This window comes from Ochotona princeps, chromosome 23 (genome assembly GCF_030435755.1).
Source record: "Ochotona princeps isolate mOchPri1 chromosome 23, mOchPri1.hap1, whole genome shotgun sequence".
NCBI classification, from domain to species: Eukaryota; Metazoa; Chordata; class Mammalia; order Lagomorpha; family Ochotonidae; genus Ochotona; species Ochotona princeps.
In genome coordinates this window covers 32,470,636-32,483,556 of record NC_080854.1, presented here as the reverse complement: position 1 = coordinate 32,483,556, position 12,921 = coordinate 32,470,636, and the positions used below count along the sequence as shown (strand labels likewise).

The window sequence follows — 12,921 nt, the reverse complement described above, 5'->3', positions numbered from 1 at the left end:
CCCTGGGCTCTGGGGGCATCTCTCACTGGGGTCTGGGTGAAGCCTGTGTGGGCATGGCCTGCTCCCCTGGGCTCTGGGGGCATCTCTCACTGGGGTCTGGGTGAAGCCTGTGTGGGCATGGCCTGCTCCCCTGGGCTCTGGGGGCATCTCTCACTGGGGTCTGGGTGAAGCCTGTGTGGGCATGGCCTGCTCCCCTGGGCTCTGGGGGCATCTCTCACTGGGGTCTGGGTGAAGCCTGTGCAGTGACAGCCTCGGGCTCTGCAGTGCCTGCCCTGGTTCCAGTGCTTTGCCTTCTTGAAGGAATGATGCTCTGGACTTGCTTGTTTACAAGCATGTGGTGTACATTTCCTTCTTCAGCACCCCTCACCAGACCAAGGTCCATAATGGCCTCTGGGGGATGGGAAGGGCAGGAAGTGTTTTCCTGCCATGATTGGCTGCTGGCATCCTTGGGACCGATTTTAGGTAGGATAAATAGCAGAGGGGACATAAGACAGAGGGACATACCCTATAGGCCTTGCCACGAGGGAACTGAGGGAACTGCTTGCTGCATTTGTATCTCCTTTGCTTTTAAAAGAGAGGTTCTTCAAGCCCTGTCTCTTTTTACACTTCTCTGGTAGAGTATTTCAGGTTAGAAGACAACTCAAGGAATTCTAAACCCCGAGTCGGTTTGCCACATGCACTGTTTCTGTGAGCTCTGCTTAACCAGCAACCCCCAGTCTCCAGTGTGAGTAACTCCTCATGTGTCTCACAGTTTTTCCCACCCTGCATATTTTAGGCGGCCCCTGTCAACTGGGGCAGATGGGTCTGGCAGGGAAAAGCACTTAACAACGCTCTGCTGTTGGACTTAATTTATGATGTCTGTTATGAGTTAGTAGTTATCGTGGAATTTGGTTCTGTTTCAGAAACTGGGTGGGGGGATGTTTTTGACTGGACTTCTTGGAGAATTCTTAAGGAAGAAGTTATCTGGCAGGGCTGTTAGCAATTCTCAGCTGAGGCACAGAAGGGCTGGGGAAGGAGCCGGCTGGGGAGGATGTCCGGGCCGCCCTTTGTCCAGGGAGCGCAGTGGGCAGAGTGCCTTGGGCCCTGCCCTGCACCTCTGCAGGCGCAGCCCCTGCTGGGAAGACATCAGTGTTAAAATATGCCATCTCTTGGTTCCAGAAGTGAGTAAGCATCATTTATTGCTGATCATTGTGGCTGACAAAAAGATCTTAGGAAAAAAACAGTTTGAGTTGCACACAAGTCAGATGGTTTCCAGATCTTAGCTCATTTGTGCGGGACTGTGTCCCGGAGGCAGAGGGGGGAGGTGCGGCCAGCCCTCGGCGCCCTGAGGGATCAGGCACGATGACCCTGCAGGGCCAGAATCGAGACTTGGGGCTTTCATCATTTCTCATCATTTTCTCTATTCTAGACCTCGTTTTCCATTAGAGCAGAATTTGGAGGCAAATGCTTTCAAAGTATTAAACACTCTTTTAGATCATCGTCACCGGTCGGCCTGGTTGGTCTGTGATTTATGTCATGTAACTGAAGTTTGTATTCTGAGGAGACTAGACAGCAAAGGAAGCAGCACAATAGGCAAGGTCCAATAAAGTACCCAACAGAGAAGGACCCCTCCAGACTGTGGTCTCAGCGATGGGCTGGCCTTGGGCTCCTGGTAGCCGGCTCTGGTTTCTAATGGGACTGACCGTCTGCATGAGCTACCCCAGGCTCGTAACATGAATATATGAAGCCACATATTTTAACAAGTAAGTGATTGACGGTAGCCTGAATACTATGATAGCACTGTGCTTGGGACGTGTGGTTCCACATAGTTTAGTCCATCTGCGCTTTTTTCAGGAGACATTCTATACACAGGAACTTGGTGGTGTGTGGGTAAATTGCAGAGCCCAGGTGGTGTGTACAGCAGCTAGTGCCAATCTATTGTAATGCCTGGTTGGCAGCATGGTCTCAAGGACATGTTTCATTAGAATGTTCGCATTCAGCTCATAGAGGGGTTGCGTTCCTCAGTGGTTGTATTCCTGACCCAAAAAGACAAAATTTTCCTGAGTATAAGCCCTGGGCACCCACGCTCTTATCCGGCTGGAGTTGTTTTTTTAGTGCAGAAGCCTTTCTAAGGGACCGTGTGTGGCGTTCATGTCCTCAGAGCATCCTGTACTCACTCAAACAGATCCTTACTCTGTCCCTGGTAAGCAGTAGTACTAGCAGGTATATCTGAGTTAACTACGCACTGTCCCCTGTAGCACAGCAGCTGGGTGTCTTGGGCAAGTTACCGAACCTCTCTGTGCCTACGTGGCGTCATCTGTAAATGGCAACAAAAATATTGCTGCCTACATGATCCTGAGGTGTTCGGGGAGAGTGGAGAGTACCTGGCATGCATGGAGCCTGAACTAAAGCTTGGCTGTTTCTGCGGCTTCCTGGTCCTCCAGTTCTGCTGACTGTTGCTACTGCAGGTCATTGCCTCGCTGTCCTGGCTCAGCCTGGTGCTACTGGGTTTAGAATGTAACTGCCTGGGGGGGGAAGGGTTTGGGGAGGGGCAGGGGAATCCCAGTGCATAAAAAAATGTGTCACATAATGCAATGAAATTAATTTAAAAAAAACAAGAATGTAACTGCCTTGCAGGAGCCAGGCGTTCTAAGAGCAGGTGCCTGGCCTCCCCAGCAGGTGCCCAGCCAAGGATCGAGCTGACACAAGCTGCTTCTGGCTGTTCCCCTTCCATCCTCCTGGGGAGCCACCTGCTGGCAACACACACCATGATGTTGTGCTGTGTACCAGGGAGGTGCATTCACTCACAGGTGTTTTCTGCTCTGTGCTGTCCACGCTAGGTGTCTAGGGCTCAGCACAGGGAAGAACCCCTGTTCCCAGCAGCTTCTGAGATGGGTTACTCTAGGTGTTTCTGTCTTTATTCTTCTAATCATTTTGTGTTTTTTTTTCAGTGACTATAGCCTTTGTCGTATTTTCTTTGATGAGTTCTTAAAGTATCACTATAAAACCACAAGTTGCATATTGCCCTTGATAACTTGACCCAAACAGAACAGAATCACCCCCTAAAGTGGAAAGCCTCACTTTTAAGAAAAGGCAAAATTTTTATAAAGTAAATAAAGTTTGATTAGAAATATAACAAAGACTTAATAAAATTCGTGGAGCCTTGAAAGTGATCTACAGGGTATGGTCAGGTTCATTGTTGAGGAGGGCGCCTTGAACCACATGATTTATCTCCGGCTTTCCCTTGTGCTGAGTGTCCCAGTCACCTGGTTACCGTTAGCTGCCAAGGGCAGTTCTTCAGATTATGTCTGTTTGTTTAACCACCCCCCGTGCCCTCCCCAAAAAACCTGTTTCAAAGTTTCCTTAATAGTGATCACTTGGGAATGTACAAACAAGTTATCTTTGAATTCCAATTGTCCTAAACAGTCCTTGTTTTAGAGCATTGAAGCACACTGGAAGTGAGGCAGCTTGTTTTCAACTTTTTCCTTATTTTACTTTCAACGCAGCCAACAAGCCTCTCAGTTTGCTATCTACAGTACCTGCAGAGCATGTTGCATTGTCTCGCATTCTGGTGTTTCCAAAGTGTGGGAGAAGCAGTGTGGGGCCAGTTCGGCTGAGTGACTGGGCTGGCATCACTGACTGGCCCAACCGTCAACACTGAGAGTTTACCTTTGTAGTTGCATTTTTAGAAAGATCCATTTATTTTTTATTCCAAAAGCAGGTTTACAGAGAGAAAGAGAGAAAGATCTTCCGTTCACCTGTTCACTCCCCAAATGGCCACAGTGGCCCAAGCTTAGCAGATGTGAAGCCAGGCACCAGGAACTTCTTCCAGGTCTCCCACATGGGCACAGGGTCCCAAGACTTTGGGCCGTCCTCAGCTGCTTTCCCAGGCCACAGGCAGGGAGCTGGATGGGAAGTGAAGCAGCCAGGACATGAATCAGCACCCACATAGGATCCAGAAGCTTGAAGGGAAGTTAGCCAACTCCACTATTGTACCAGGGTCCTAGTTGCATCTTAAATTCAGCTTTTTTTTCATCTCCTACCCTGTTCCAGTCTGTGTGCACAGCACACTCTGGGAGCTTTCCAGGCCTTCAGCTCTGGCAGCAGACATGTGATCTGTTAGGAGAGAGGAGGAGATGTCTGAGTACTGCACGGATTCCTCCCTTGGTGAAATGATACTGCTTTGGAAGGATTTTTCTTTCTTTTTGTTTTTACTGTGACAGTAAGCCCATAACAAACTTGAGCATCGTGACCATTCTGAAGCTCTTGCAGATTGCCTTTGTGCCCACAGTGTGTCAGAGCCACGCAGTTGTAACCGTAAGCTGCGGAGTTGGGTGAGTGCCTCTCCATTGAGCTCGACCCTGTGAGTGCAACCTCATGCAGCCTCGGCATCGGGGTGAGCGTGGGAGGCCTGTGGCTCCTGTTCTGAAGAGAACTGCTGATCAGCCCGGCCCCGGGATGCTTCCAGCAGAGGAGCCTGGGCGGTGAGAGCATGGGCCGGAGAGTGTCTATTTGGAGGATTGTTCTGCTTGCCTGCGGTTGCCGTGTTTTGTAACCATTGCCAATGCCGGAGCTGTATTCTCTAATCCTCCTTAACTAAGGCATGATTTTCGGGGAGGGGGAGGGCTGCTCTGTGTGGAACCTTCGTGAAGCAGCAAGGCCTTTTTGTGAGGTTCCTGAATGACTGGACTGCAGTGGGCTACAGGATCTGACTGTTCAGAGTTGATACACTTTGTTCTTCAGGGAGAAATGGCTTTTATTTAGACCATGTTTGCCTTTTCCTTTTGAGTTTCTCTCAAAAAAATTGGCCAGATACCCACCCGCAGCTGATGTTTAACACACTAGTTTCCAGTCCTTGTAAAACCATCTGCAGCGAGCCCACTATGTGTTTCGTGCAGCCTTTCTCTCCCCCAGTGGGACTGGCCCAGGACTCCTCTGCACTTGCCCCTCACACCAGGTGCTTGCTGTGCCCTGTCGAGGACTGAATGGTCTTGTATTACACAACAGTATCATAGCAGTATAGGCGGAGGATATGGCCCAAGCTCCCGAGAGAAGTGCCTGGCAATGAGTCTGTTTAATGATGGCGGCCATGTGGCTGGAACCCATCATCCAAGATCTTAGTGTGGAATCTTCTAGTTGTAGCACTGTCCTGGGGCTACAAAAGTTTCAAATTCTGGAGCATTTTGGGTTTTTTGGTTTAGAGATGCTCATCCTATAATATTTGTGTTACTTCTTCAAAAAGCTAATACAAGGCTTTTATGCCCAAAAAAGTTTTGGGTTTTTTTTTGTTGTTGTTGGTTTTTTTTTTATATCAGCAGATCTGACTTTTAAGAGCTCTTTTGTGGTGAGAAGTTTCAGATGTTCAAATGCAAACAGTGAGAATCTACAGGATGATTTTTTCTGTGGTCTAGAAAACATCCATTTAGTCCTTCCTTTAATGCTAGGTTTTTCATCTTACAGGTGAAGCTAGTTGATTGGCTGGGAGATTTGAAGGTTAATTTTAATGGGAATTTTAACAGTTTGAATTATTATTCCGATTCTAGGTTTTTAGAAATTATCAAAAACCTTAAAACCATAATTTTAATTCAGTAAGTGGTCCTCTGTCAGGACAGTATGGATTTTCTTATGCTCTGTAGAGTACAAGATGTTTCCAGTACTTTTTGGTTACTCTTTAAGGGGCTAGAAAAATGAGGGCCGGAAGTGCATTCTAACTCCCTAGACAGCCCCACGCTACCCTTCCGCCATGGCAGAGCTGAGAAGTGAGTGAGGGCAAGGCAGGCAAAGGCTGTGCTGCTGGGGGACTGCCAGGAAAACCTGGCAGGTACTGGCTGGGGGCTCCTTGCACACAGCACATACCACGTGAAGAACCCATTGGCTGGGCCACAGTGAGCTGGGAAGGGAAGGTCTTGGGGGCCATGGCAAGCTGCCCTCGTGGCCACTCTTTGGCTTGAGCTGTTTCCCTTGAGCAGGGAGCATCCCGCCTCTGTGGTCAACCCCTCAGGTCGCAGAGAAGTGGGGCAGGACTAGATCCCAGGCATACCGATACAGGATACAGGATCTCCTATAGTAGCTTAACATACTGTGCCACAACCCCTACACTTCTGCCTTTGACCTTTAAACATTATAGCATCTTTGATTGTTCACAGAGACCTATGTGAAATTTAACATGATTCCCTACAAAGAATTTTACCAAGTTTTCTTTGTGGCCTTGCAAAGATGCTTCATTTTGTGGACATTAGTACTTCATCGTGAAAGAGTTTTATTTCCTTTTCTGTGGTAATGATTTCTTTCATGATCTGTACTTAGAGAAGACAGGGTACTGACAGCATGGGCGGCCGTCTGGGACAAGGGTGTCCCCAGCACGAGCCCCTTCCTTCCTGTCTCAGGGACATGCTCCTCCACACACCGCAGTGACTGTCTTCCAGCACTGCTGTGGCCCAGCTGCACACGTTGCCCATGTGGGCTGCGCGGGCTCACAGCCTTCACTGCCAGTGCACCAACAGGCCTCTTACAGGTGTAACCCAGACGCAGTCAGCCCCTCACATAGCAGGGAAAGAGCCCTGGTTTCAGTTTTCCAAATACAAGCCCTTTGTTGCTACAGAAAACCTATTTTGTCTTTTAACTTCAACAAATGTTTGCGTTTTTGCTGGGTATTAGTACTGTGCAAGGCAGTCCTCAAGAGAGGGAAGGCCGAGCTGGGAGCTTCCTGCTGGAGGTAGCAGAGCATTGGTAGCTCCCAGCTGGCATTGCCTTGCCTCAACGTCTAAGCATGGAGAGTTCTCAGGGAGTGATGCAGACCTGTTGCCTAGCATTGAGGGCAAGCAGACGCACAGCACACACAGCATGCAGAGATACACCCGAGGTGTGGTGCATCCCGCAGCTGAACATTGGTTGTTGAAAACGGCATGGTACTTTGCAGAGGGCTTTGGTGGAGAGCGTAGAGCAGGGGTGTATGAGCCCCAGGAGCAGACATACCATGGCCAAGTGCATTCAGGACCTTATCAGGTGTGGGAGGCGGGCACATCCAGCTGTCAGCATGTAAGCCCAGAAGGTAGGGGACACACATCTGCGGGGACATGCGTCCTATGCGAAGGAGGTTGTATCTGAGGGTTTGGGGAGTAGGGTGGCATGTCTGGACTAGAGGATCCACATCATAAATGGTGACCCGAGGAGAGCAGAGTTGGGATGGCTTGGAAGGAGAGTGTGGGCCCTCCAAAAGCCACTGTAGAAATTCAAGTAAGTGGTTGGTGGGGTTGGACAGAGAAGCAGCATCAGAAGGCTGCCCGGAAGTCTGGAGGGAAAGAGTGAGGCTTGTTTAGCAAGAGTGTCTCAGTTCTCTATTCAAAAGGCAAGACCGGATGAGAATGGGTAGTAGTAGGAACTTGCAACATGGGAAGTACAGAAGGAATGTGGCACGTTTGAAACAAGCCAGTGGCCATGGAACCTTCTGAGTGACTCATGGGAAGGGCAACAGGGAGTGAGCCAGAGATCAGACAGACAGGAGTGTGCCTGGGAGGACCCTGGGTCATTGAGAGGGAACTCACCAAAGACACTGCTAGGAGGCAGTGCCCCAGTCCAGGCTGTTTCAACTGCCTGCTTTCCTGTTCCAGGTGAGGCTCAGATTGCATATTCACCCCGAGAGGGAAGCTGGAAGTGAAATGTGAGCTCATTTATCACTGGATATTCTGCTCATGTCCCAAGTAGCCTTGATACAGTGTTTCTTCTTGTTAAGCTGTAGTCCATTGTGAGAAAAGAGATGTAACATTCCAGGTGCAGAAAGATATGGAGGGTTACATGAATTGTAACTGGTTCCCAAGGTGAAACTCTTAGAAAATTGCAATCATTGGTGAGAACTTGGGCTAGGATGTGCAGACAGCTGCAGGGCTGTCCCCAACACAATGACCCCTTGAATAGACATGCAGTTCCTGGCGGAGCACAGAGCTCCCCCTGGGACAGCCCAGCGGCTCCTGCTCACCGCCCTGCTCCTCTTCTGTCCCTCCCAGCTCTCCGGTGGCTGTGAGCTGACGGTGGTAATCCACGACTTCACCGCTTGTAATAGCAATGAGCTGACCATCCGGCGCGGCCAGACAGTGGAGGTCCTGGAGCGGCCACATGACAAGCCTGACTGGTGCCTGGTGCGAACCACTGACCGGTCCCCTGCAGCAGAAGGCCTGGTCCCCTGCGGCTCCCTGTGCATCGCCCACTCCAGAAGCAGCATGGAGATGGAGGGCATCTTCAACCACAAAGGTAGGTCAGCGGGGGCTGGGCAGCATAGGCCTGCCAGGAGGCACTGGAGCCCTCCACGTCCACTCCACTTCCTGGCTGCCTTTTGCTACCTGGGGCCTCGCCTGTCAATGCTGCCTTCAGTACATTACCACTGTGGGCGCTTCTGACCCATCAGGGCTCAAATGAAAATGAGGGCTTCATCTGTGACTTGTTTCTCAAGGCACCGTAATGAGATCTGACATTATTTTAAAAGAGAAGGAAGGGGAGGAGGCTGTTTGTATGGCCAGGGTCATTTGTAAATTTAGAAGAAAGTACTTTTCTCTTCCAAGTGATGCTTGAAAAGAGTAGAAGAAGTGGGGCCGTGTTCAGCCTCTTTGTAGTCAGATTTTCACGTTGTGGGTTTTTTCTCTTGTTGATGCTCTGCTCTAGGAAGGTTACCACTCAGGCACCGAACCAACCCACTCCAGCCTTCTGTCCCTGGAAACGCAAGTGTCTTGGGACACCTCAGATTCTTCCAGCTGCCTGCAGAGAGAGGGAGTTAAGCTAGAACCTAGGGAAGGCTGGGGCTGAGTCAGGCAGTTGAAAGAAAGGTTTTCAAAGTGAGAGAGAGGACATTTGAGCCAAGTAACCTTGGCATTCCTGGGCAGCTTCTTTAGGGAGCGGTAGCTGAGCAGGACTGCTTCTGCCTGAGTGACGGGGTGGATCTTCCCGGGGGGAGTGAATCTTTTCTTTGAGTCCCCTGCAGTAGCTTGGGGCACATGTGGCAGTGGGGCATTTTGTTGGGATAGGGATGTTCTGCAGTTGGAAATTATACCCCTAGACACGAGTGAAAACACACAGTGACTTTATAGAGGATTGAATAAATCGTGTCATTGCAATTCATTATGGAGCTCTTATTACTTTTTAAAATACGGTTACTAGAAATTTTAAATTACATGTGCAAATTACATTCTATTTTTCTTGCACAATGCTTGTCTAATCTTTCATCTTACCGCACAACAATTTGAAACTTTATGAACTTTTTGGAATGAGCTGTAGATTTTAAGAGCGCAGAAAGGATGCAGTGTCTGTACCTCCAGCCACATGATGTCACTTGACTATCACTGGTCTAGACTTCTGCACAGCGCACAGTTATTTCCGGTTTGGGAGGCTTCTGCTTGATTTCCCTTCCTAAGAAAACACCATGCTCTGCTATTTTCAGTTGCTTTTCTGTTAACCTTCATCACGACACATTTTGGAAGCTGTCTCTGCTCCTGAGACCCCAGTGACCTGTGCCCAGGCCATGGCGACTGCTTAGCTCAGCTCACCTTGTTAATTATAAACCCAGCCATGTGCCAGGTTCCTGGGGGCCCAAACAAGAACATGCCACTTCAGTAAGCAATGAGAAGAATAAAGCTGTTATTTCTCCAAGGACTTGAAGAGAGAAAGGCAGCTTTTTCTTTGGGCCTAGAGCTGAGGTGTCCGCTCTCCTCTCTGGTCCAGTGTGCTGTGTGTGCAGAGCTTCCTCGGACTTCTGCCCCATTGCTCGGACAGTGACCTGGCTCTGCCATCTCGGCCCATGGTGGAGTGTGTCTGGAATTGCATCATACAGTTAAGTCGTTGAGTTGAAAATAAAGGCCAGCTTTTCCCTCCAGGTCATCTGTTCTCTGGAGCCTGGGTGGAGCATGCTGCAGATAACACTTGTGCAGACTTGAGCCCTGCACAGCCTGCTCTGCGGTGTGTTCTCACGCTGCGGCGCTGAGGTGAAAGAGCTGGGCGCTCACCACCCTTGACTGCGTCCTGCAAACTTCTGCAGGAAGATGGGCTCCCACTTGTCTTTGAGTGGCAGTACCAGCTTGTGTTCCTTCTAATTCCCTAACCTAAAAGGCCCTGCCCTCCCAAAGCCTTCTAAAAGGGCTGTTTACTCAGAAAGTGTTTCTGCAGTGAGAAAGACCTAGATGAACCGCCAGCCATCAGTGCTTACGAGGCCCAGAATTGTCTCATTTTCCTTTTGCTTCCTTAGTTTTGTTTGCTTTCTTGTGCAAGGAAGTACTGAAAAGTGTCCGTTCCATTGCAGTGTAAAGATCTGGGCAGGGAGAGAGCTGTAGATCAGGAGAGGGAAAATCACCTCTGGGAGTTTGGAGAAGTTCTCCCAGAGAATACTGTCTAGGTTCAAGTCTAGGAAACCAGGAGCAAAGAGCAACAAGGGATGAAACTTCCGGAACAGAGCCCAAAGCAAAGCTTGGAGCAGGAGGCCTTGGTTGGCCTCTGTTGAGCCCATCCCCGTCTCCCTCTGCTGTGTAGAGGGGACATGCGCTTGTGATTGTCAGTGCATTCCTATGTATTGGGCTGTTGGCTCTGTTACCCACTTGCATTTGCTTATCTGATATCTGATTCTGAGCAGCTTGTCATTTGAAGAACATTCTGGACTTGATGACTAGTACATTGAGCAAATTAAATGTGGCCTCTTCTTTTACAGAAGTCAGTGTGCACCCTTCTCATGGCTGGGGCAGGCCCTCTCAGTGTCAGATCAGCAGCTTGTCTTGCCTCTACACTTGGCATCTTGCGAGCGTCCGAGGCACTGCCATTGTGTTTTTGTTTCCTGTCACTTGCCGTCAGCAGCTGAAGAATACTGCTGCTAGGATTCCCAGGTCAAAGGAAAGAGCGTACTGGTACCCAAATCCAATCCCCCCAAGGGCAAGTGGCAACTCCCAGAACTCATCCATCTTGACCAGGCTGTCTGCAGTCCTCAAAGAGAAGACAAGGGGCTCTCCCCTGCGTACTTGCTCCTCCCCAACACTGTCCCATCTCACCAGATAAAGAAAAAATGAGAAATCTTAAAGGCCAGGTGATTATCCAGTGGACCTCATGGAGGTGAGGTGAGAACAGGGGAACCTTGATCTAGTAACTGAGTATTTTAACACAAATACTGTCCCCAGAAAAACCTGAGAAGGACCATGCAGTGGGAGGCGCTCCAGCAAGCCTGGAACAGAAACAGGAGCGCAGTCAGCTCTTAGCAGGGGCGAGGGCTGTGGGTACAGTACTGAACTCCAGGTGATGTGCAGGGACCCCAGGTGCCACGATTAATGAGAGACACAGAGAAGCCTGGAGAGCGAGCAGCAAGAGCCAGCACCCCATGGGGAGACAGGCCCTGGAGCGGGGAACCCAGGCGGGATGCTCTCTAGGGCAACATGAGCTCACTCATAGTCCTCCTGCTGAATTGTATCGCAGTTGCTTTGGCTTGTTTAACCTAGAAGGCAGGTGATCTGTATAGGTTTGCCCACTGTGTTCCTCAGTTGGAGGACGGAGGACTGTTGGTGCTGTTCGCATGTACGTATACTCATCCCTGGAATCAGTTGTGGCTCGCTAAGAGGAATGGCTGAGTGGCTGAGCAAGCCCAGGCCCCATGACTCCAGTGCAGAAGCACTCACGTCACCTCTGGTGACTGAAAGCAGAGAGCTGGACCAGCCGCCCTGCAGGGCTGTTTGTTCCTCACCCTTTCCTGAGGCCTCTCTCTGCTGTCCAGTCCATGAGGTCCTGACTCCCTGTTACCCTTCCTCCAGATATGGAAACAGGCCAGGTCTCTCTCCTTAGCCCTCATGTCCCCTGCATCCCTTTGTCATCCAGGTGTGGTTCGTAAGTGATGGAAGGGAGGGCTCAGGGCTGGCTGTGTCCCTCAGATGAACCCTAGCCCAGTCTCACCCTTGCTCCCCACTAACCCCCTGCATGGAGGGTGGGCCAAGGCTTTGTCCATCCTCCAAGGACAGGCTGTTACCATGACTGTTTCCCCCCATGCACACCATGAGCTCAGGGACATCCTGCCAGAGAGGAGACCTCCCGTCTACTCCTGGATTCCAGGCCTGTGCTCGACACCTCCCTGGCAGGCAGGCCATCATGGAGGTGTGCAGTATCAGGGAACCCTCAGGACTGGGGCTCGGAGTGCACGGTGACACGTCAGCCCAGACGGGCCCCCTGCACCAGGCCCAGGTCCCGTGCTCTCGTAGGGGATGGCTTGAGCTGCAGAGCTGCCTTCTCATGCTTCTACATCTGGGAGCAGCGTCTCAGGCCAAGAAACACACAATTGTCCACTCAGGCACGAGCAACCCTTCCCTGAGGGGGGACACTTCTCATCCCCTACCCAGGTCTGCAGGAGCTGAGCAGTTCTGGCCTCAGCAGGAGGCTCTGTGAGCAGCTCCCTGCAGGGATTTCTCACTCCCCATGTGGTCTTTGCCTCTCTGCCCCATGGGGGAGCTGGTCTCCTGCCCAGGACACAGCCTGCTATGACTTTCACACGACCTGGTGAGTTTTTAAACAATGTTGGCTGTTAAAAACGCGTTGGTGCTGTTCAAAAGTTGGGTTGACTACATTGCCAATCTGATGTAGTTAGACATTTGCTTCACACCAAATTGCCACTGTTATCAGAAAACATACCCAGGCGCACTAATCCTTAGACATTTTAAACCCATACCTGCCCACATATTCTTAAAATATCTATGCATAATGAAAGGCCTCTGTATAGTTTTGGAAAATTAGCTTGGAAAGAACCACGCTATTCAGTTAGAACAGTTAGTGATGTAAATCCCTGTGGGAAGAAAAACTTGGGAACATGGAGTAGCCCCCAAATGGGAAACAAAGCCGCTGTTCCTGTGCTGTGCACTGAGCGATCGCTCCCAGGCCTGTGATTGCAGAGCACTTCCCGTGGAGTGTGTAATTACGGAGCCACACAAGTGGGCCATT

General features: G+C 50.2%; 1 protein-coding gene across 2 annotated transcripts in view; it reads left to right on the top strand.

Annotated features, from left to right (window-relative positions):
* The window catches only part of TRIO (trio Rho guanine nucleotide exchange factor), a 288,966-nt gene that overhangs the window by 214,862 nt on the left and 61,183 nt on the right, over window positions 1–12,921 (top strand). For both annotated transcript variants that reach the window (XM_058680114.1, XM_058680113.1), the window contains exon 34: window positions 7,983–8,226. In XM_058680114.1, the coding sequence (XP_058536097.1) occupies window positions 7,983–8,226 (244 nt within the window). The remainder of the gene's footprint in view (window positions 1–7,982; window positions 8,227–12,921) is intronic.